Raw genomic sequence first — 23,788 nt, 5'->3', positions numbered from 1 at the left:
AGTAGGACAGAGCAGATAAGAAGTCAAACAGAATTTCAGGCCCAACAAAGACTTGACCAACCCTATGGGTAGCTGTCTGCCAGCATACAAATTGTGCCTGAATTGTGCCTGATTAGACCACAATGGTCAGGTCTTTATACCCCACCTCAATTAATTACTGGATTTGTGCTGTCCTGGGAAAGGTGTACTTTTGGGTGAGGTGTGCAGTTAAGACAAATCCTGGAGGAGTGAGCTGACAGCTGGAAATGATGACAGCAAGACAGTATTTTCCTTGTCCATTACACCTCATTTTTTTCCAGCATTCTATTTTCTTTCCTATAACTGTACTTAGCACAATTAAAGGTTTCATATTTCTTTTGTATTTATGTGTTTACTCTGTCTCTTGATCATAAGCTCCATAAGAACAATAGCCATGTGACAATTTTCATCTTGTTGAATATTATCAGTTCTTGTATGTGCCCTTGTCTTAAGTACAGTCTTTTGCCCTATAGTTTTTCATAACATAAGAACAAGAAAAAAGTGCCTCCTCCAGATAGGAGCGAAATAAATGAAGAAAGGAGGGATGACTGAATGAACTACATCAAAAGATCAAATTTTGACCCAGTAGGGTAAGTTTTGTGGGATACTAGAGCATATATTAGAGGAGGAAATACACATTAATGGTTAAGTCTTACCTAAACACCCTTATTTTAATTAGAACTCAAAAAGATGTCAGATGACAAGTAGCTCAATTCTGGATCAAAGATTTATTTAATGAAAAAGAAGAGTATGGCCTGGACAATCCTTAATGGATCTTATAGGGAGTATTATTTAATTTTATTTTTAAAGGATATATTAAACCTTGATCTAAAGTTACTGTAACAATGACAAATAATATTTTTTAAATGAAAGTAAACACTGAAAATGTAAAACAGCAAAGAAACAACCAAATGAAGAGTGGAATCCTGAAAATACAGCCTACAGAAAATACCACTCATCTGTGATTTGGGAGATTATAGCTCTGCAGCTCTGGTTAAATCACTTAATCTGAAACTTGTACCAAGGAAAAGATTCAAATAATTACAAAGACAATGTAGATTGCATACCATGTCATTTGGTATAAACTATAGACCTTATTACTGCTGGGCAAATAACTGAAAAGTGGTGCTTATACTACTTTTTCTCAATTAGTAAATGATTGATCTGAATACATTCCAACGAGTAATTTTGATCTACTCAAATTTCATTTAATCCATCTAAAAAAATCATATTGGGGTATTATGAATAGTTACTGCCTAAAAAGCAAACATATATGCACAACTCTTACGTGAATTGGAAAAACTGTTTCAAAAGAAAATATAAAAATGAATTTTGGTCGGTGGCCTATAACTACTGTTATCCTAGCATTTTCTCAGTTAAGAAATATGATTGTACTTGAATGAAATTCACTCTGAACTTCTTGTTTTATGCCATTAAAATTATATCATGAAGATGTGAAGCGAAAGAAATTTAAGTATATTTCTATAATTTACTGACTTGCCATTCCAATCTCTATGCAAATTATGAGTAGTAAACGTGGATTTTTCCCCGGGTTGCTAAGTACAAAAAGCAAAAATCAAACCATGAGAAGAGGAATGTACAGTATTATCCTGGAGATACTATACTGATATCCTATAAAAACATCTTTCTTAATTCAAATTTATTCTTTACTGAGCTTGTGATTCAAGTTCTTCCACTTCTAGAGTTGTGTGATATGTATTTTATCATACAGAGGAATCCAAATTTAAGGTAAAAGAAATTTATAAGAAAGAGCAATACCTTCTCCAAATATCTGGGCACATTGGTTATCAGCAGTTTGGCATCGTCCATTATAACAATACGCAGTTCCCAACCTGCACAACATGCCATTGGATGCATAAGTGTCAGGAACACAATTACTAGATGTTCCATTGCAATATTCTGTAAAATCACATTCTTGATCAATACTCTTTCTACATGGAGTGCCTGCTACAGATATCTAGGAGGAAAAAGAAAGAGAAAATCATGTTCTTGTGAATGACTATTCTTACTTAGTGAAGAGATTTATCAAATAAAATATGCCTAATTATTGATATTTGGGGGAATCATAGAATTCCCGAGTTTGTGAGTTTTCTGAAAGAAATCTCAGGTACAGTATTCATTATGAAGCCTGAAGCCATAAAGAAGTCTGTCTCAGATATAAAAGGATCCCTTCTGACAGAGGGTTTACAACTGTTCTGTGGTCTGCATTGGGAGGCCATCTGACTCCATCTGCATTTGGAGGGTAACACATACCTAGTCCTCAAAATTGGAGGACCAATGCCTCTACCTTTTTGTTCTTGAAGTGACCAAAAGCCAAACTGCCTGGTTTCAATTTCTTGCTTGGATTTTCACTAGCTTATTTATCTGGATGAGATACATAATCTCTCTCATTTGCAGTTGCTTCATTTGTAAACTCAGGATAATAATCATTCTCTCACAAAGTTGTTGTTAGTATTAAACCGAGTTAAACTGGATTATTTGTTTTTTTGGGTGTTGAGTTTGATATATTCATTATAGATTTTGGATACTACCCTTTATCAGATATGTCATTTGCAAATATCTTCTCCCATTCTGTAGATTTCCTTTTAGTTTTGTTGTTTCCTTTGCTGTGCAGAAGGTTTTATCTTGATGAAGTCCCAATAGTTCATTTTTGCTTTTGTTTCCCTTGTCTTTGGTGACATGTCTAGTAAGAATTTGCTATGGCCAAAGTCAAAGAACTTTCTGCTTGTGTCCTCCTCTAGGATTCTGATAGTTTCCTGTCTCACATTTAAGTCTTTTACCCATTTTGAATTTATATGTGTATGGTGTAAGAAAGTGGTCCAGTTTCATTCTTCCACATGTTGCTGTCAGTTTTCCCAACATCATTTGTTGAACAGACTGTCTTTTTTCCATTGGATATTCTTTCCTGCTTTGTCAAAGATTAGTTGACCATATAGCTATAGGTCCACCCTGGGTTTTCTATTCTGTTCCATTGATCTATGTGTGTTTGTGCCAGTACCATACTGTCTTGATGACTACAGCTCTGTAATATACCTTGAAGTCTGGAATCATGACGCCTCCAGCTTTGCTTTTCTTTTTCAGAGTTGCTTTGGATATTTAGGGTCTTTTGTGGATTCTTACAAATTTTAGGATTGTTTGATCTAGCTCTGTGAAAAATGTTGTTGGTATTTTGATAGGGATAGCATTAAATGAGTAGATTGCTTTGGGTAGTGTAAACATTTTAACAATGTTTGTTCTTCCAGTGCATGAGCATGGAATGTTTTTCCCCCCATTTATTTGTATCCTCTTCAATTTCTTTCACCAGTTTTCTATAGTTTTCAGAGTACAGACCTTTTACCTCTTTGGTTAGGTTTATTCCTAGATATCTTATGGTTTTTAGTGCAATTGTAAATGGGATTGATTCCTTGATTTCTCTTTCTGCTGCTTCATTATTGGTGTATAGAAATGCAACAGATTTCTGTACATTGATTTTATATCCTGTGACTTTGCTGAATTCATATACTAGTTTTAACAATTTTTTTGGTGGAGTCTTTTGGGTTTTCTACACAGAGTATCACATCTCTGCAAATAGTGAAAGCCATACTTCTTCCTTGCCTAATTGGGTGTCTTTTGTTTTTGTTGTCTGACTGCTGAGGCTAAGACTTCCAGTACTATATTAAATAGTAATGGTGAGAGTGGACATCCCTGGCTTGTTCCTGACTGTAAAGGAAAAGCTCTCAGTTTTTCCCCATTGAGGATGGTATTAGCTGTGGGTCTTTTGTACATGGCCTTTATGTTGTTGAGGTATGTTTCATCAAATAATCTAGCTAAGAAATGGGAAGAAGACATGAACAGACATTTTTCCGAAGAAGACATCCAGATGGCTAAGAGACACATGAAAAGATGTTCAACATCACTCATCATTAGGGAGGTACAATCAAAACCACAATGAGATATGACCTCACACCCATCAGAATGGCTAAAATTAACAAGCCAGGAAACAACAGGTGTTGGCAAGGATGTGAGGAAAGGGAAACCCTCTTGTACTGTTGGGAATGCAAACTGGTGCAGCTACTCTGGAAAACAGTATAGAAGTTCATCAGAAAGTTAAAAATAGAACTACCCTATGATTCCACAATTGCACTGCTAGGTATTTACACAAAAGATTCAAAAATACAGATTTGAAGGGGTACAAGCACCCCAATATTTATAGTAGCATTATCAACAATAACCAAACTATGGAAATAGCCCAAATGTCCATCAACTGATGAATGCCTAAAGAATATGTGGTGTGTGTGTGTGTGTGTGTGTGTGTGTATACACACACATATATATATTAGGATATTACTCAACCATCAAAAAGAATGAAATCTTGTTATTTGCAATGACATGGATGGAGCTAGAATGTATTATGCTAAGGGAAATAAGTCAGAAAAAGACAAATATCATATGATTTCACTCATATGTGGAATTTAAGAAACAAAACATGAACCTATCAGAGGGGTAAAAAGGAGAGAGAGAGGGGAAACAAACCATAAGATACTCTTAATAATAGAGAACAAACAAACTGAGGGTTGATGGAGGGATGTGGAGGGGGATGGGTTAGATGGGTGACGGGTATTAAGAAGGGCACTTGTTATAATGAGCACTGGGTTTTGTATGTGAGTGGGGAACCACTGACTTACTTCTACACCTGAAACTAATATTGCACCAATATTGTATTTTAACTAACTATAATTTAAATAAAAATTTGAAAAAAAAACCTGAGTTAAAGTAAAAAGTACTTCATGTTTACACATGGTAAACAATGTATGTAATAGCTATCAACATCATTATATGTATTATTATCTGAAAGTAGAAAGGTCTCCTTGCATAGCTCAGATAAAGATTACAGTTATTGTCAAATTTATGTGGCCTGTGAAATACTTTATCTATTGCCTTTCATAGGGAATTTTACCCCTTTCCCCCCTACACACACTCTACAATTCTGTTTATTATTTTTTTATAATAATATATTTTTATTATATTATGTTAGTCACCATACAGTACATCCCCGGTTTCCGATGTAAAGTTCGATGATTCATTAGTTGCGTATAACACCCAGTGCACCATGCAATACGTGCCCTCCTTACTACCCATCACCAGCCTATCCCATTCCCCCACCCCTCCCCTCTGAAGCCCTCAGTTTGTTCCTCAGAGTCCATAGTCTCTCATGCTTCTGTTTAATTGAATTAATACTTAATAGACTGAGACAAAAACGAGTAACAAATGAATGGTGTCTTAAAAGTGATGAAAAAATTTTAAAAAACCAACAAATTATTTCAACCTAAAATCTTACACCTACAAAATCTATATTTTAAAAATTAATGAGAAATAAAGACTTTCTTTTTTTAATAATAATTTTAAATTGTGTTATGTTAGTCACCATACAGTACATCCTTAGTTTTTGATGTAAAGTTCCATGATTCATTATTTGAGTATAACACCCAGTGCTCCATGCAATATGTGCCCTCCTTAATACCCAGTACTGGTCTATCCCAATCCCCCACCCGCCTCCCTTCTGAAGCCCTCGGTTTGTTTCCCAGAGTCCATAGTCTCTCGTGGTTCATTCTCCCTTCTGTTTACCTCCTCCTTCTTTCTTCCCTTCCTTCTCCTACAGATCTCCCTGCTATTTCTTATGTTCCATAAATGAGTGAAACGATATGATAATTGTCTTGACTTATTTCACTTAGCATAATCTTCTCCAGTCCTGTCCATGATGCTGCAAATGTTGGGTAATCATTCTTTCTGATGGCTGAGTAATATTCCACTGTATATATATATATACAGTACATCCCTAGATTTGATGTAAAGTTCCATGATTCATTACTTGCATATAACACCCAGTGCACCATGAAAGATGTGCCCTCCTTAATACCCATCACCAGCCTATCCCATCCCTCCCCCCGAAGCTCTCAGTTTGTTTCCCAGAGTCCATAGTCTCTCGTGCATCATTCCCCCTTCTGTTTAGCCCCCCTTCTTTCTTCCCTTTCTTCTCCTACCAATCTTCCTACTTCTTATGTTCCATAAATGAGTGAAACCTTATGATAATCAGCTTTCTCTGCTTGACTTATTTTGCTTAGCATTATCTCCTCCAGTCCCGTCCATGTTGCAGCAAAAGTTGAGAAATCATTCCTTTTGATGGCTGTGTAATATTCCGTTGTATATATGGACTACATCTTAATCCAACCATCTGTTGAAGGGCATCTCGGCTCCTTCCATGATTTAGCTATTGTGGACAATTGCTGCTATGAACATTGGGGTGCATATGGCCCTTCTCTTCACTATGTCTGTATCTTTGGGGTAAATACCCAGTAGTGCAATGGCTGGATCATACGGTAGCTCAATTTTTAACTTTTTAAGGGACCTCCACACTGTTTTCCAAAGTGGCTGTACCAACTTGCATTCCCACCAACAGTGTAAGAGGGAATCCCCTTTCTCCACATCCTCTCCAACATTTGTTGTTTCTTGCCTTGTCAATATTTGCCATTCTAACTGGCGTGAGGTGGTATCTCAATGTGGTTTTGATTTGAATTTCCTTGATGGCTAGATGCTGAACATTTTTTCATGTGTCTGTTAGCCATTTGTATGTCTTCATTGGAAAAGTGTCTGTTCATATCTTCTGCTCATTTTTTGATTTGATTATTCATTTCTCATGTATTGAGTTTGAGCAGTTCTTTGTAGATCTTTGATACCAGTCTTTTATCTGTAGTGTCATTTGCAAATATCTTCTCCCATTCCGTGGGCTGCCTCTTAGTTTTTTTTACTGTTTCCTTGGCTGTGCAGAAGCTTTTTATCTTAAGTCCCACAAGTTCATTTTTTTGTTGTTGTTGTTTCTCCTGCCTTTGGAGATGTGTCATGAAAAAAGTTGTTGTGGCCGATGTCAAAGGGGTTACAGCCTATATTCTCCTCTAGGATTTTGATGGATTCCTGTCTCACATTGAGGTCTTTCATCAATTTGGAGTTTATCCTTGTGTATGGTGTGAGAGAGTGGTCAAGTTTCATTCTTTTGCATGTAGCTGTCCAATTTTCCCAGCACCATTTATTGAAGAGACTGTCCTTTTTCCACTGGATGTTTTTTCCTGCTTTGTCAAAGATTAGCTGCCCATAGAGCCGAGGGTCCATTTCTGGAGTCTGTATTCTGTCCCACTGGTCTATGTGTCTGTTTTTGTGCCAGTACCATCCTGTCTTTGTGATCACAGCTTTGTAGTATAGCTTGAAATCAGGCAATATGATGCCCCCAGCTTTGTTTTTCCTTTTCAACAATTTCTTGGCGATTTGGGGCCTTTTCTGGTTCCACACAAATTTAAGGGCCGTTTGTTCCAATTCTTTGAAAAATGTCATTGGTATTTTGATCTGGATAGCACTGAAAGTGTAGGTTGCTCTGGATAGCATAGACATTTTAACAATGTTTATTCTTCTGATCCATGCACATGGAATGTTTTTTCCATCTTTTTGTGTCTTCTTCAGTGTCTTTCAAGAGTGATCTGTAGTTTCTAGAATATAGATCCTTTACCTATCTCTGGTTAAGTTAATTCTAAGATATCATATGATTTTTGGTGCTATTATAAATGGAATTGATTCTCTAATTTCTCTTTCTTCAGTCTCATTGTTTGTGTATAGAAATGCACCTGATTTCTGAGCATTGATTTTGTATCCTGCCACATTACTGAATTGCTCTATAAGTTCTAGTAATTTGGGGGTGGAGTCTTTTGGGTTTTCCATATAGAGTATCATGTCATCTGTGAAGTGAGACAGTTTGACTTCTTCTTTGCCAATTTGAATACCTTTTATCACTTTTTGTTGTCTGATTGCAGTTGCCAGGACTTCTAGTACTATGTTGAATAAGAATGATGATTCTTGTCATGCTCCTGATCTTAAGGGAAAGGCTTTCAGCTTTTCCCCACTGAGTAGGATATTCACCGTAGGCTTTTTGTAGATAGTTTTTATGAAATTGAGGAATGTACCCTCTATCCCTACACTCTGAAGGGTTTTAATCAGGAAAGGATGCTGTATTTTGTCAAATGCTTTTTCTGCATCAATTGAGAGGATCGTATGGTTCTTGACTCTTTTCTTGTTGATGTGATCTATCACACTCATCTATTTGTAAATGTTGCATCCCAGGGATGAATCCCACTTGGTTGTGATGGATAATCCTTTTAATGTACTGTTGGATCCTATTAGCTAGGATCTTGTTGAGAATTTTGGCGTCCATCAGTCTGTAATTCTCCTTTTTGAGGGGGTCTTTGATTGGTTTGGGTAATACTGGCCTGATAGAATGAGTTTGGTAGTTTTCCTTGTTTCTATTTTTTGAAACAGCTTTAGGAGAATAGGTATTATTTCTTCTTTGAATGTTTGGTAGAATTCCCCGGGGAATCCGTCAGACCCTGGACTCTGGTTTTTGGGGAGGTTTTTGATCACTGCTTCAATCTCTTCATAATTAATCGGTCTGTTTAAATAATCAAATTCTTCCTGTTTCAGTCTTGGTCATTTATAGGTTTCCATGAAGGCATCCATTTCTTCCAGGTTGTTTAATTTATTGGCATAAAGTTGTTGATAGAAGTTTCTAATGATCCTTCCTATTTCATTCGTGTTGGTCGTAATCTCTCCCCTTTCATTCATAATTTAAATAAAGACTTTCTTAAGGCAAATAATAACTGAGGGAATTCATTTTCAGCAGACCTAAATTACAAGAAATCATAAAGGGTGGTCTTCAGGCACAAAAAATATGGTAATAAACAGAAATCTAAAATACAAAAGGAAATTAAGAGTAAAAAATGGAATAATTATTTTTCATTATGAAATTAATTTTCCCTTATTTTACTTTTCTGAAAGATAAAAACTATATAAAGCAAAAATATATTTTGCATTTCTAGTACATGAGAGTGTCCTATTATAAGACCCATTAACTCCATGTGAAGTGGTATATTTATGAAATCAGACTCTGATTAATCAAAGATTTGTAAACTATGGGACAACCAGCAAAATGACTTTTAAAGTGTAAATAAAAACCAATAGCAAAAATAAAACGAAGCTATGTGTTGTATACTTTTAGAGTTTATATTTCATTTTCAGAGCAACGGTAGGTCTTATAAAAGGCTGGTAGGAATTGACACTAGTGTACCTACTTTAGAAAACAGGTCTCTGGTTTCTTATAAAGTTCCATATACATTTAACATATGAACCAACGATCTTATAAATGAAATAAAACTATGCTCATACAAAATATGCTTAGGAATATTATTTACAGCAGCTGTATTTTTATCACCAAAACGTGAAAATGACTGAAATGTTCCTCGACCAGAGGTTGTATTAACAGACTCTGTTACAACCTTATGATACCTGCAATACTTTCAGCAATAAAAAAGGAATGAGCTCTATGGCCAATTAACCCAGATCAAAGACTCTTCCAGAAGGAACAGTCAGCTGGAGAGAGAATGTCCCTGCTTCTGTAGACGCCAAAGCCCTCAGTCAATGTGATCTTGAAGTACAACCCAGGCATTGCCTCAGCTTTGGTGTAGATGCTCAGCTGGCTTCACCAATCTCTGGGGCAAGTCTGATAAGAAAACAGGCTTACACACCTGTGCTTTGCCTGATATTGTGGTGTCGTTCCTGATATATTATCAAAAGGTAACCTTCTTTTCTTCATTTTTAATTGTGGTAAAATACACATTTACTGTATCAATCATAAAGTGTATAGTTCACAGTAGGCACTTTGCTTTTGCTTTTTTTTTCTTAAAAAGCTAATTTAAATACTAAATTATGTCAGTTATTTGGAAATAGGTCAACTTATAACAAAACTTTGATATGGATACAATGGTCTTTTTTTTTTCTTCTTTAAAGGCTTTATAAAATAGTGTTGACATCTGATCTCTAATTTAAAGTGCATTAGAATTGTTTTGTTTAGGGGTGCCTGGGTGGCACAGTCGTTAAGCGCCTGCCTTCCGCTCAGGGCATGATCCCGGCGTTAGGGGATCGAGCCCCACATCAGGCTCCTCCGCTATGAGCCTGCTTCTTCCTCTCCCACTCCCCCTGCTTGTGTTCCCTCTCTCACTGGCTGTCTCTATCTCTGTCGAATAAATAAAATCTTAAAAAAAAAAAAAGAAAAGAATTGTTTTGTTTTTGGGAAACCCAATTGGCTCCTACCTTAATCAATAGTTCTATTAATAAGAAAACCTTTTAAAATTTGCATTTTGTAGTTCTTTCTGCTAAATTGTTTGTTATTAGCACTGAGATAAAATACAATTCCAAAAAATTTCTCTTTTGTATGAAGACTTTGTACCATATGTGTTTTAGTGATGAGGAGAGAATCAAAAAGGATTTAGGTGTTTAAAGGAGCTGCTTTTAATTAGGACCTTGGATTCTGTAAGGAAAGTCACTTCGGTTTTGACCCTTTTCTCCACAAGCAAGCACCTGGATGCCCGGAGCTGCATACCATTCCTCATGCCCTTTCCTCTTAACTGTCAGAGGTGCTTGCCACTGGCTCTGCCTTGGATTGTACTCTGACATGCCTAATAGTGAGGTTAGCTGTGGCTGTTGCACATACATTTGTGAGTTAACCACTATTTGAATGATGCTGCTTTTTAGAGTTTTTTTTTTTTTTAATTCAATAGATTTTTGAAGTTTCAGGTAACTGGAAAATTTTCAACTCTTGCAGGATTTTTTTTTAAGATTTTTAAATTTATTTATTTGAGAGAGAGAGAGAGCAGAGCAAGCGAGAACACGGGTAGGGGGAGAGGAGCAGAGGGAGAGGGAGAAGCAGTCTGTCTGCTGAGCAGGGAGCCCGATGTAGGGCTCGAGCCTAGGACCCTGGGATCGTGACCTGAACCGAAGGCAGATGCTTAACCAAACAGCCACCCAGGCGTCCCTCAACTTTTGCATTTAAAAGTACTGTATGGTGACTAATATAACAAAATAAAAATTATATATAAAAAAAGTAATACTTAAAAAAAAGTGTTTTGGAAATGCTGAAACAAAGTGAAAACATACAAAACTGATCATTTTTGCTTTGCAAAATTATACACAGGTGTTTACTACTTATTCTGTAATCCTCACTGTCTATACAACTTCAGTAACACTTAAACTTGTATTTTTTTTTAAAATCACTGTAGGGATTCTGCCGTGTCTTTGTACATTCTAACCAAGTTATATGGAATGTTTGTGAGTTAGTTTCTATACCATCAAAATGTACTGCCACTAAAGACTGTAAAGAGAGAGCACACTTTTTTGGAGGGTTGAGACAAATAGTTTAAAATTTTTCATAATTTGTGAGTAATAAAAAGCCAGTTTGTATAATTTTTTAAGAATTCCACAAACACTCTCCAGAAACGATCTTTATCCCTTCTCTTTGGTTAATATCTGACACTGTTATTTTTAAGATTACCAGGTGGATGACTACTTTATGATACTGTATTACTATATGATACTGTATTTTATTTGTGTTTACCTTAATGACTGCACATGAAGTACACATATTGAACAATTCTACTTTCATTGTTATAAATTGCCTGAGCATCCCTTTTGCCTGTGTGTGTGTGTGAGAGTGTGTGTGTGTGTGTGTGAATGTGTGTGATTTGCCTTTTATTTATCAACGTCTGAGAGTTCTTTGCATATTCTGTATGGTATACATTCTGTCTGCTACACAATTTTTCCATGGTCATTTGCCATTTATTTGATTTCACAATTTCCTTGAAGATTGATACTATTTTGATATAGTACTGTATATGTTTACTCTTTCTTTACCTGATAATTTAGAAGATGGTAAACTGTGGTTGGAACACAGCAGAATAATCAGTGCCCACCTGCAGTGCGTTCTTTAATTCATAGTAGTTTTCCTTTTTACTTGTGGTTGTTTCTATGGACTCCCCATTTCGTTACACTGAATTACTTCTATATTCTTTTTATCTACTCCACAATGGTTTAATTAATATAGACATCTATGATCACAGTTTAATTTCCACTTTATAAATGTTGGAAACTTACCTCACAGTCTGATGTACAGCATGGTCCAGAACCACATCTTGCTGAGCCTTTCAGTTTACATGTATTAAAATCGCAGCACTTCTTAAACTGACATTCCTAAAATTTCATAAGAAATATCATTGTAGTTCAGCCACTTAGCTCTTATATATTAATCTTAGCTTCTATTGATACACTTTCCTGTTCAACTTTTCAATTATACAATATATTCAGTGAAGTTTTGTTATTTTATTATTTCTAGAATGTCCAAAAGAACATATAGGAACTAAATAACATCTAAAATAGCAGTTGATCAGTAACATTTATTACTTAAAATTATTGGTAATTAATTCATAAACTACCAACATGGAAATATATTTTTGAGGAAGAAAAGTGAGTTTCCAAGAGAAAACCTTCCCCAATTGTCTTCTTAGTGATTTGTTTTTTCAGGTTTCATTTGTGAATAAAGTTAAAGTAGAGTTAGGCAATAATTACAATTAAAATACATTTAGTTTAATAATCATGTCATGTTTTACTATAATGAAACTAACAAAAATATGTTAATAAATATATGTATTTTACTTTTAAATTTTTAAAATATTTCTTTTTTCTTAATTTTTTAAAGATTTATTTATTTGACAGAGAGAGAGAGAGACAGTGAGCAAGAGAAGGAGCACAAGCAGGGGGATGATCAGGAAGAGGGAGAAGCAGACACCCCACTGAGCAAGGAGCCCTATGCGGGGCTTCATCCCAGGACCCTGAGATCATGACCTGAGCTGAAGGCAGATGCTTAACGGACTGATCCACTCAGGGGCCCCTATGTATTTTTTTTTTAAGATTTTATTTATTTATTTGACAGAGAGAGACAGCCAGCGAAAGAAGGAACACAAGCAGGGGGAGTGGGAGTGGAAGAAGCAGGCTCCCAGTGGAGGAGCCCGATGTGGGGCTCGATCCCACAACGCCGGGATCACGCCCTGAGCTGAAGGCAGACGCTTAACCGCTGCGCTACCCAAGCACCCTTAGGGCCCCAATGTATTTTTACAAGGTAAATGGCAGTCAACAGTTAGTCAAATGAGGTAATAATTTAAATAATAAACTAAATATTGTTTCCATGTAAATAAATTACATTTATATAATTCTTTAGTATTTTTATATTCTTAACACTTTTTAAAACTCAAACATTTTCTATTTACTCAAAAAACTAGTTTCAAAGATCTTGTCCCTTAGCATAAAGGTACGATTCTTCTTGATTTCTAATTTTCTATTTGTTTCTGCTTTTTCATGTCTTTATGTCAATAGCTATGTATTTATAAATATTTCCATCCTAGAAATAACATAGAAAATATAGAGTAAAAGTTGAAGTTGTTGCTATACTTCCTAGATTCTCCAGGGATAACTTCAATATCACTATGTGAGTGTGTGTGTGTGTGTGTGTGTGTGTGTGTGTGTATTCTTTCATGGCCAGTAAATGAAGATACCCTTCCAACCATATTTATCAATATTAATTATGAAAAAATCAGTTTAATTTACAATGAACTAATGGGGAAATTGTGTCTCATTTTTTTGTTATTTCTCTAATTACTAGTGAATGTGAGCATGAATTTTCATTTTGTACATTATGAATTAAATAATCATTTCTTTTGACACGTTGAGTATTTTGTTTGCTTTTCCCTCTTTTCCCCACTATATAGTGGGGGAAACTTTTACATAATATGCAGTTATCCTTTCTCTCTTCTATATGTTTATAATATTTCTTTGCAGTCTATTGTTTGTCTTGTTAAGGGTGCCTGTCATTTTGTGAAATTTGTGATGTTCATCTTTCTTTATGACTATTGGGTTTTATGTCTCTTTACCAAGACCTCCATTATGCAAAGACTATTGTCAATACTTTATTATTATATTTTTATTGCTATTTAAAACTTACAGATTTATTTTTTCTGAAATGTATCCCTCTGTATTTTGTGAGATATTTGCTCAAATATGTATTTCTTGTCATTACGTTTGTGTATACAAGAACAAATGTACACTCCACATGTGTAGGTGGATGTATAAAACATAATTTAATTTGTATAAAATAAGGGATGTTGATGAAGATATAGGTGTCCATGCCATTCTGCCAAAGACCACCTGGAACACATCTGTAGTTCAACAAGTTGGATTTATTACTAGTGTCAGCAAAAGAGAACACACACCATGGGAAACTGTGGTACTTTTCAATGAGAGGGTATAATTACAGAATTTGGGCTTGTGTTGGGTAATTTGGGACATATAAGGAATCTGGGCTTTGCCAGATTAGATGCTGTCAGAAAAGAAGGTTATGTTCAACAGGAGAATCCTACAACCCATGCATGTCAGGCCAGCTCCTAACAACACCAAGGCCCAGCTGATATTACTAGTCCAGACCCTTCATTATCAGGGGTTGCTTCTCCCTTTCTCATAATGGATGCACTGGATTTATAGATAAATGCTTCTGACATTATCTATTTCCATCCTGAAAATGAATGTTATATATCTATATAACTTTTTACATATTTAGATAGTTAAATCGCTTGATAGATATGTATTGATACATAAATAGATACAGATATATAGATGTCAAATTTCATTTCTTATGCCAATTGCCCAATACAACAGTGAATGCAATTTAACAGCCTCAAACTATGTTTGATGTTTATAAAGGCAAGATTTCCTCCAAATCAACTCTTTCTATAAAAAGTTTCTTGTATTCTTCCTCAGCTTTCATTAAGAAAAACTTTCAAATAAACTCTCCAAGTACTATTATGATTAATGGCTATTCTAAATATAGTAATCCTTATTCACTGATACAAATGATACATACTTATAAATTACAGTATCCGTGCATTCATTGAATCAACAAGTATTTGTTGAGTACCCTGTATGTACCAGATGCTAGTCTATGTACTGGTGATCAAGCAATGATTAAGGTATGGACTATATTCACTTAAAATTGTTTTTTGTTTTTTGTTTTTTTGCCAATACCACCTCATTTTAATCACAGTATGTGTGTGTGTTTGTGTATGCACATTTGTGTTTAATTTGTTAGGGATGGTAATTGTCCCAAATTATTAAAGTGGATGAAAAGACTTAGTTTATATTTCTAGATGAAAAAATGAATTAGAACATATTGCCTTTTTTCTATAATTTAAAAAATGTATAAAATCAGCATTTTTTTTTTAATTTGAGGATAGTTGACACACAACATTACATCAGTTTCCAGGTGTACAGCATAGTGATTCAACTTCTCTATGTATTCTGCTATGCTCACCACATGTGTAGCTACCATCTGTCACTCTACAATGCTATTACGGTATCATTGACTATATTCTCTATGCTGTGATTAATTAAAAAAAATCACCAGCGGAGCCATGTGGTATGGACTTTTCTCTGATGAGAAGTTTTGATAATATAGATAGGATTTCTTTAGCATATTTTTCTTAATGCTATTCACATTTTAAATGTCTACTCATGTTGGCTTTTGCAAATGCTTTTTTTTCAAGGAATTTGTCCATTTAACCTAGGTTGTTAAATTTAGTAGTATAACATTGTTCATGGTATCATGTTATCATTTTAATGTCATATTACATAAGATCTATATTGACATCCCATCTTAGTTACTGTTATTATTGAATTTTTATTAGTGTCAATAGGGGCACTTCTAACTATCTATCTATCTATTTATTCAAACAACTTACATTAGTTTGCAGGATGCTTAGATGCAGAATCTGTGCGAAACTTGAGTCCATTGAACCTGCTGTGAGATGGCCTTTTTCAAGGACTCCATGTGTTACTGGATTCTACTCTACCCTCACTTTATGATGATGTTTTGGGTCCTCTCATGTGAGTACAATGAGCAAAGATTCTGTATTGAATCATTTTACAATGGTCTGGGTATTCCCCATTCCCTAGTGCACAGTTACTTCAGTAAAAGACTATGGTCACTCTGTTGGAGAGGGGAATGATTGAGGAAATTGCTGCTTTCTCTCCTTACTGAGCATTGTAGGATTTCATCCTTTATCTGAGCAATGAGCCCAAGCTCTGAAACTGGCTGGGTCTGAAAATGTAGCAAGAGATTAGCAAGAGATCTGTAACAATTGGCATCAATCCTCTGCTCACTTTTTAAAAATTTTAGTTATATACACTAAGAAATATGGTAATTGACTACCCAGATCTTTCTTAACTATCAGTATAAATCCATGCAAGTCAAAACCAGTAGTTGCCATCTATGCCTCTCTTCCCTTTACGCTAATTTCATCCATTTTGGCTGTTATTTTAAGCACTGCCACTTGGCCTCTGCTATTTTGATATTCAGTGTTTTCTAGTGACACCAGGGTGCCCAGTTCTGTAATGGCACTTCCAGCCATCAACTGTTATCTATAGAAGAAAGCTACCATTGAGATTTTCAACAATGTTAGTATCTCTTCTGTAGTACATTTTTTTTTCATTGCCTTAGTAAAAGCAGTATCCTGAGAGCCACCCAAATAATTGGATGCTGAATTTGTATTCTTATATTTTATTATAATATGACCACTATTCTGAGCTTTTGACCCCTTCCATATTTCTCTATTAAGGTAGTTCTGACAATAAAAAAATAAAATAAAAATAAAGAAGTTCTGGCATACCCAGGATTCATCCACAGCAAATCAAGACTGGCCATGGGTCTCCTTGCCTATCAAATCTTGATTCACCAGAGAGTACCCCCCATCAATAAACTCTAACTTATCCAGGCTTATATAGTAATACCTTGGAGCCAGCATTCTTAGCCTCCTTCCTGGCATATTATCCAGGTTTTTGTCTATACATATCAGCAAGTTCTTAAAAATAATCTCTTTATTGTAATAGCAGAGAGTACTGCCTCACTTGGGCTATGGTCAGACTTGACATAGTCTAGAACCAATGAGAGAATGCAGGGACAGATCTTAAAAAGAACAAGCATCATCTTGTGAGACATCCATTTCATGTGGAGTCTTTGTGTCATCTCTAGGCAATGTGAGGCTGCCTTCCTCCACCATGGGCTTAGCAGTCACTTCCCAGCCCAGGGGTTTCCCAGAAATTTGAAGATTTAAGTTTCTAAAGTCCATAATTTCAAATGTCCTAAACCGAGAAATGAGTACATTTTGCCGTCTGGTGAACAATACATCCACTTTCAAAATCCTATCCTAGGTGTCTGCTTCCTAGGAATCTTCTGGTACCAGCTGATTTGGTTTTAGTTGCCCAAGAAACAGACTCTGAAACAAGGATATGTATAAGCATAATAGCTCCCTAATGAGGCTGTCACAAATTACCAAAAACTTAGCAACTTAAAATAATTAAATAATTATCTCATAGTCTATAGCTCAGAGGTTCAAGTACATAAACTAGTCCAGATCCTCTGCTTGTAGTCTCACAAGGCTAAAATCAACATGTCAATAGGGCTATGTGGAGAGGCTTTGGGAAGCATTTCACCTCAAGTCTCATTCAGATTGTTCGCCAAATTTGATTTCTGTGGTTATAGGGCTGAGAGTTCTGTTTCCTTGCTGACTATCAGCCAAGGGCATGTTTTTTCTCCTAGAAACTAACTGCATTCCTCCTGTGCTTCTATGTATATTCCTTCAGCAACAGCAGGTTGGGTCTCTGTCTCCAAGTATTTTTGAGTCTTCTGCTACATCTCTCTGACTTCACTTGGAGAATGTTCTCTGTTTTTAAGGACTCATTTGATTGGACTGGACCTACCCAGATACCCCAGGATAATGTCCCCATCTTCAAGTCCATAACCTTAGTTACTTGTGCAAATTAACATATCCACAAGTCCATGAATTGAAGTGAGGACATCTTCGAAGGTCTATTCTACCTACCACCCAAACACTGTCACGGGAGTACAGATATAGGGAAGGGAAGCAAGCCAGTATGTGTGGGTTTGTGAGTTGCTTACTGATTTTTTAAAAAAGATTTTATTTATGTATTTGACAGAGAGACAGCCATCGAGAGAGGGAACGCAAGCAGGGGGAGTGGGAGAGGAAGAAGCAGGCTCCCCGCTGAGCAGGGAGCCCAATGCGGGGCTCGTTCCCAGAATGCCGGGATCACGCCCTGGGCTGAAGGCAGACTCTTAACAACTGTGCCACCCAGGCGCCCCTGCTTACTGCTCTTGTAAGATAAAGCTAAATTCCACAGGTACCTCTAGGAAATGATATGAAACAGGGGGCATCAAACATTTTTTGTAAAGGACGAAATAGCAAATATTTGCAACTTTGCTAAAATAGTGCGCTGTATGGCTTCTGTTGCAAATGTTCAACTCTGCCATTATAGCACAAAAGTAGCCATAGACAGTATGCAAACATATAGGCATAGCTGCATTCCAATAAAGTTCCATTTACAAAAATAGGTGGCAGCTGACTTTGGCCCACCGGGAAGTTTGCAGAAATCTCATATAGAGCATATCTCAGAGAATTTCCTTATAAGGGGTAAGGAATATGAGGCATTTATTCACCAACTACCCTTCATAATTATTTGAGGACTGATCATTAGCCTCAAGTGCTTTAAGCCCATCCTGCTAAAAGCTGAGCATGCTACTGAGACCAGAAGAAACACTCCAAGAAAAAGTCTCTGATACTTGAAGCAAATACTCTCTCCAGGAACAATCAATGCTAAGATTTTGGTAGGACACTGACAATATCTACTATAAGTGACACTCTGCTTACAGCCTGTAGTTGTGGAAGCTCATAATGTGCAGACCCAGCTCCAGATTATGTTGTTTTTTTCTATTGTTCATTAAAAATAACCAGATATTTTGGGAGGCAGTGGGCACCATATTTAGGAGGTTATAAATATGAGATGAGCATAGTACCACTAATCAGAAAAGTAAAATGACATTAGAAAATCTGAGATAACTGGATGCCTAGGTAGCTCAGTTGGTTAAGTGTCTGACTCTTGATTTTGACTCAGGTCATGATCTCAGGGTTATGAGATCAAGCCCCCCATTGGGCTCCACACTAGGCGTGGAGCCTGCTTGAAATGCTCTGTCTCCCTCTCTCCTGCCCCTCCCCACCCCATTCTCTAAAAAGAAAGAAAGACCTGAGATAAACGGAAACCCTACACACACACACACACACATGCACATATATATAAACTTCTAGGAATAGTGAGGGATTAAGATAATTTGTAGGGATTTAATGTTATGTAAACAATTGGTGGTCAGCTCTTTTTGTAGGTGGATAGGAAATTCATGTAACTGCTGGGGGACTAATCATTAAGTTTTATTTTATTTAAATAGAGGGGAAATGCAAAATATTACGTAACAATGACACTAGATTAAATGTGTGGTCTTATCTGTTGAGAATAGTGTACAGAGAGTATTTTGTTAATAGGACTGTGGTAGAATGGTTATCTATATTTAGAAGTGAGCAAATAGAACAAGTTTTGATAATCCTGAAACTTAGAAACGTAAGAATGCTTGAGGATTAAGAAAGATCTATTATAATGTTACACCATTCTTGCAACCAAAAGAGATGGGAAAATTTGGTCCAAATTCAGGAGAAGTTTGTAGAGAAAACAGACTGGGGCCACATGAGTTAGGAAATAAGGTGAGGATAACAAGCCCACCACTTAGCCTACATATGCAAAACCTGTCTGCTGCCATACTTGGTAACAGTATATGCAAACCAAATTTTCATGACTCATTTGTTTTCTCAACTGAAGAGGGATGGAAAAGTTATTCATATACCCTCAACTTACACTCATTTCATATCTAGGTTCTATATTAAAGACATAGTTGCATATATTATTCCATATATACCATGACAACCACTTATTAGAAACACAAGAATTTGTGCTCAAATTCCAATTTTTATTGCTTACCTCTTGGCTGCCACAGTCACAGTCTTCATTAGGTTCCAAAATCCCATTACCACATACTGATTGATTTTGATATAATGGTTGCAAATTTGAAAAGTTCTGAAGACATTTAGCCTCAAATTTTGAAACAAAATATCTATAGTCATGTACGCTACAGTTGCTAAAAATCTTTATACCACTGGAACCCCTACAATGAAATAATAATCCTCAGGTAAATCTTCAGGCTAATAAAACTCCACCTAAACAATGCCCCCATATATAATGATATGAATTGCAAGATGGCAAATAGAAAACTGGTACTTGAGCAGAGATGAAGACAAGCATGATTAAATTTTAATTTATCATCATTTATCTTTAACATGCTTTTTTAAAAATGTCATTGAAAATGTACCTTTCCAGGGAAGCAATAAAGTGTAATAGTTAAATATCTACCTATTTATCACTATTATCTATCCTTCTTTCTATCTAATATGCTCTTCTCTCATATATCCAAAGCTTCCCTCCCTCATTTCAGTTAGATGTCTACTCAAATGTTACCTTCCAAAGAGGTCTTTCTTGACATTATATAAAATTGTGTCCCCTCCCACATTCTCCTTCCCCTGTCAATATTTATTATTCTACATGGTACTTTTGCATCATGTAAAAATAAGCTCATTTGTATTTTTTAAATGTTTTTATATAACTTAAATTTTTTATATAACTTAAATTTTGCCCTAAAATATAAGTTCTGTGAAGGTCTTTATAGCTATATTTCTAGTGGAATATCTAAAAGATGTGTCTAATGGATCTCTAATAGACATTCTGAATATACTATGTACAATATTGACTACTGGTCTTCTCAGCCAAGACTGTGCCATCCACTATTCTCAGTTCCAGGCAACTCTATTCTTCTGGTTTCTCAGGTTAATAACATTGGTGTAATCCTGGACTCTTTTTCTCTCATATACATCCTCTATCAATACACATGCACGTACATGAATGTAACATATCCAGTTAACAATTTTTATGTTGACTGAATGTTGGAATCATAATATTTTTGATATATTGAGTTAAATATTGAGTTAAATATTGAGTTAAATGTATTATTAAAATATATTACTGCAATTAACTTCATCTGATTTTAAAAAACTTTAATTCAGCTACTAGAAAATCTAAAATTACATATGTGGGTCACATTTTATTTCTATTGTACAGTGCCAGTCTAAGCAATCATGTCTGAACCAATAACTCCAAAACAGCAATAGCTGAGCCTCCAAGGAAATAAATGTATAGCTGCTAGGGTTTTGGAGATGGGAGAGTGAGAAAAAAAAACAAAAAAAAAGGCATGCTTTAGCTTTCACTGACTTAGGCATTTGTAATGGAATAAATAGGGGAAAGTGGGAAGAATATCACAAGGAATAATATTATTTAAGCAATTTTCTATTACTTTTAACTACTTTGTTTCAATAGGTATCAGTGACACTCCACTTTTGCAGGCCATTCTTAGGCAAAAAGCTACAAATTTTGAGCACCGATATTTTTTATACAGAATTAGTTTTGAAATAGACACTTAGATGAATCACTAAATTCTAATCCTGAAATCAATATTGCACTGTATGTTAATTAACTAGAATTTAAATAAAACTTAAAAAGAAAAAACAGAAACAGGTTATTTTCTACTTGGGTCACATGCTTTTTGAGTAAAAATTAAAAGTATTAATTAGAACTTGGAACTTTTGCTTAAAGTGTGTACAAAGCAATTTATTTTTTTAAATCTTTGCTTACAAGATGGCCATGAAAAGGAAGAAATGACTGTGCTAGCCTAAGCATATAGAATTTTAATAGACAAGGCATTTCAAAGTAAATCTTAATTGATTTGTTTTTTGTAGGGAAGATTACCATCCAGGTCTAAAGACAACTATAGTGTAAATTGAGCTAAGGCAGCCATTTCAAAGTAATTTCTAATCCCAACCTCCAAGAGCAGGGTAGGAAAAATTGAAATAATTATTTTAGGGAAACATAACTTTTCCTGCAACTCTAACTCTTTTTGAATCCCATGGGCATTAACTTGGCAAAACCTCAACTATTTACTTTCTTTATATATACAATTTGGTAGCTGAAATTATATGGACCAAAATAAATAACATGCTGTTTGAATTCATATTAAGTATATTTTCAAAAGGCCCAACAATCCTATCACATTCTTAAGTCATTTCTAATTTCTATGCTCCAAGACAAGTGCTTCACATCTTTTATCCAAACTCTTATACTCCTTACTCTGAACTTCCTATCAGAAGAAATTGCCCTCATCTTTATACCTCTATTAACCAAATTACCTACATTTTTATCTGTTTACTCTGCTAATATCTTATCACACTACTTGACAATAAAAGTCAGCCCCTCTACTTATGCACTAAATGCTATCCTCTCTAATTTACTCAATGATTTTGTTCTTAAGTCTTCATTATACCCAACACCGTCATCTTTTCCCTCTCTTTCTTTCAGTCTATAGATAATATGTAGTTTCTCCCATTCTAATACATTTTTAATGTTGTTGTTGTTCTAATTGCATACTGATTCTGTTGATAAATGCAGGTAGTCAATCATAATATCTGTAAATAAGGGAACTTTTTTTTTCCTCCTCAAACCTTTCCTCCTTTTTCTTTCTCTTAAAATTCTAGCCAAAGCTGCCAGTACTATATCACTGAGGGTAATTTTAGGTATGTTTGCTTTGAATGCAATATGCTACAACAACCAAAACAACAGTACCATATTTATATAATATTTCACAGTCTTCATAAATCTTAAAAATTTCCCTCTAATTCCCTCAAGTGAGCATTTGTTAATCATGGTATTTACCACTTTTTTGGAGTCATATCACATAGGCAAATTTGTTAGTGTGATATCTCTTTGTGCACAACACACCTTTCCAATTTTCAGCATGGAGTTGAATATAAAGAGTGAAAAATTCATCACATCTTGTAAACAGCTTCACAAATATATATGTGAAATTAATTAAGAAGAAAAAAGGTCTTACACTGCTTTATGATTCATTATGCATGTAGCTCTTGGACAAGAACAGTTATTAATATCATCATATGTTAATCCCATTTTAAGCCCAAGTAGTTGAGCTATAATAACTGAAAATCCCTCCAAAGTTATTGCATCTGGATACTAAAATAAAGAAGATTGAAAGGAAAACCATCATACAAGAAGTTAACAAAAGCAAATAATAAAACATTTTGTTCCTATAAAATTTTATATTTCAATAGTTTTTATGTTAAGCATATTTTATGTCATTTTGATATGTCATTGATAAGACTATCCATACTGATTAATTGGCTAAGAACCATGCAACACTGTAAAGAAAGATCAAGCTAGAAGCACTCTCTGGTTTAATATTTGACATGCTCTAATTCTATAGCCATAGTATTTCTGATGCAATCAACATAAAGCACATTTATTTAACTTTCTCATCAAATCAGCTCATCCAATTAACAAATATTAATTCAGCATACACATGTGTCAAGCACATGAACAGAAGATGAAAATGTAGTGGCATGCATGAAGAAATGGACTTTATTCACACCGGGAGCTTCCATTACAGAAGGGGAGAAAGAAGATATACAAAAGACTTAAAACAAACTTCCCAAATACAAAGAGATCATGAAAAGTGTTCTAAAGACAATGAAGTGCTCCAACAGAGAATTTTGAGGAGGAGTATAACTACTTACTATTTGTGAATTAATACTTAGGCTGAGGTGTGACATTTAGGAAATGACCCAGCAATATAAATAGGTGTAAGGTGGTTATATAGGAGCTCATCAAAAGGTTGTAGGATAATGAAGTAAAAACAACAACAAAAAAACCAGAAATTAGAGTTGTAGGCAAAGCCATGGTAAACACGCTTGGAATGAGAAGTTATTTTAAAAAGGCTGCTGTCAGT

At 35.2% G+C, this 23,788-nt stretch overlaps 1 protein-coding gene across 1 annotated transcript in view; it reads right to left on the bottom strand.

Moving 5' to 3' along the window:
* Nucleotides 1-23,788, bottom strand: part of LOC130541838 (disintegrin and metalloproteinase domain-containing protein 18-like) — a 220,725-nt gene that overhangs the window by 82,849 nt on the left and 114,088 nt on the right. The window contains exons 14-17 of the mRNA XM_057303392.1: nt 22,880-23,016; nt 19,867-20,050; nt 12,040-12,135; nt 1,798-1,996 (exon numbers count right to left, since the gene is read on the bottom strand). Of these exons, the coding sequence (XP_057159375.1) occupies nt 1,798-1,996; nt 12,040-12,135; nt 19,867-20,050; nt 22,880-23,016 (616 nt within the window). The remainder of the gene's footprint in view (nt 1-1,797; nt 1,997-12,039; nt 12,136-19,866; nt 20,051-22,879; nt 23,017-23,788) is intronic.

This window comes from Ursus arctos, unplaced genomic scaffold (genome assembly GCF_023065955.2).
Source record: "Ursus arctos isolate Adak ecotype North America unplaced genomic scaffold, UrsArc2.0 scaffold_27, whole genome shotgun sequence".
NCBI lineage: Eukaryota > Metazoa > Chordata > Mammalia > Carnivora > Ursidae > Ursus > Ursus arctos.
Note: the sequence above shows the minus strand (reverse complement) of the source record. Positions and strands in the feature narration are given on the sequence as shown.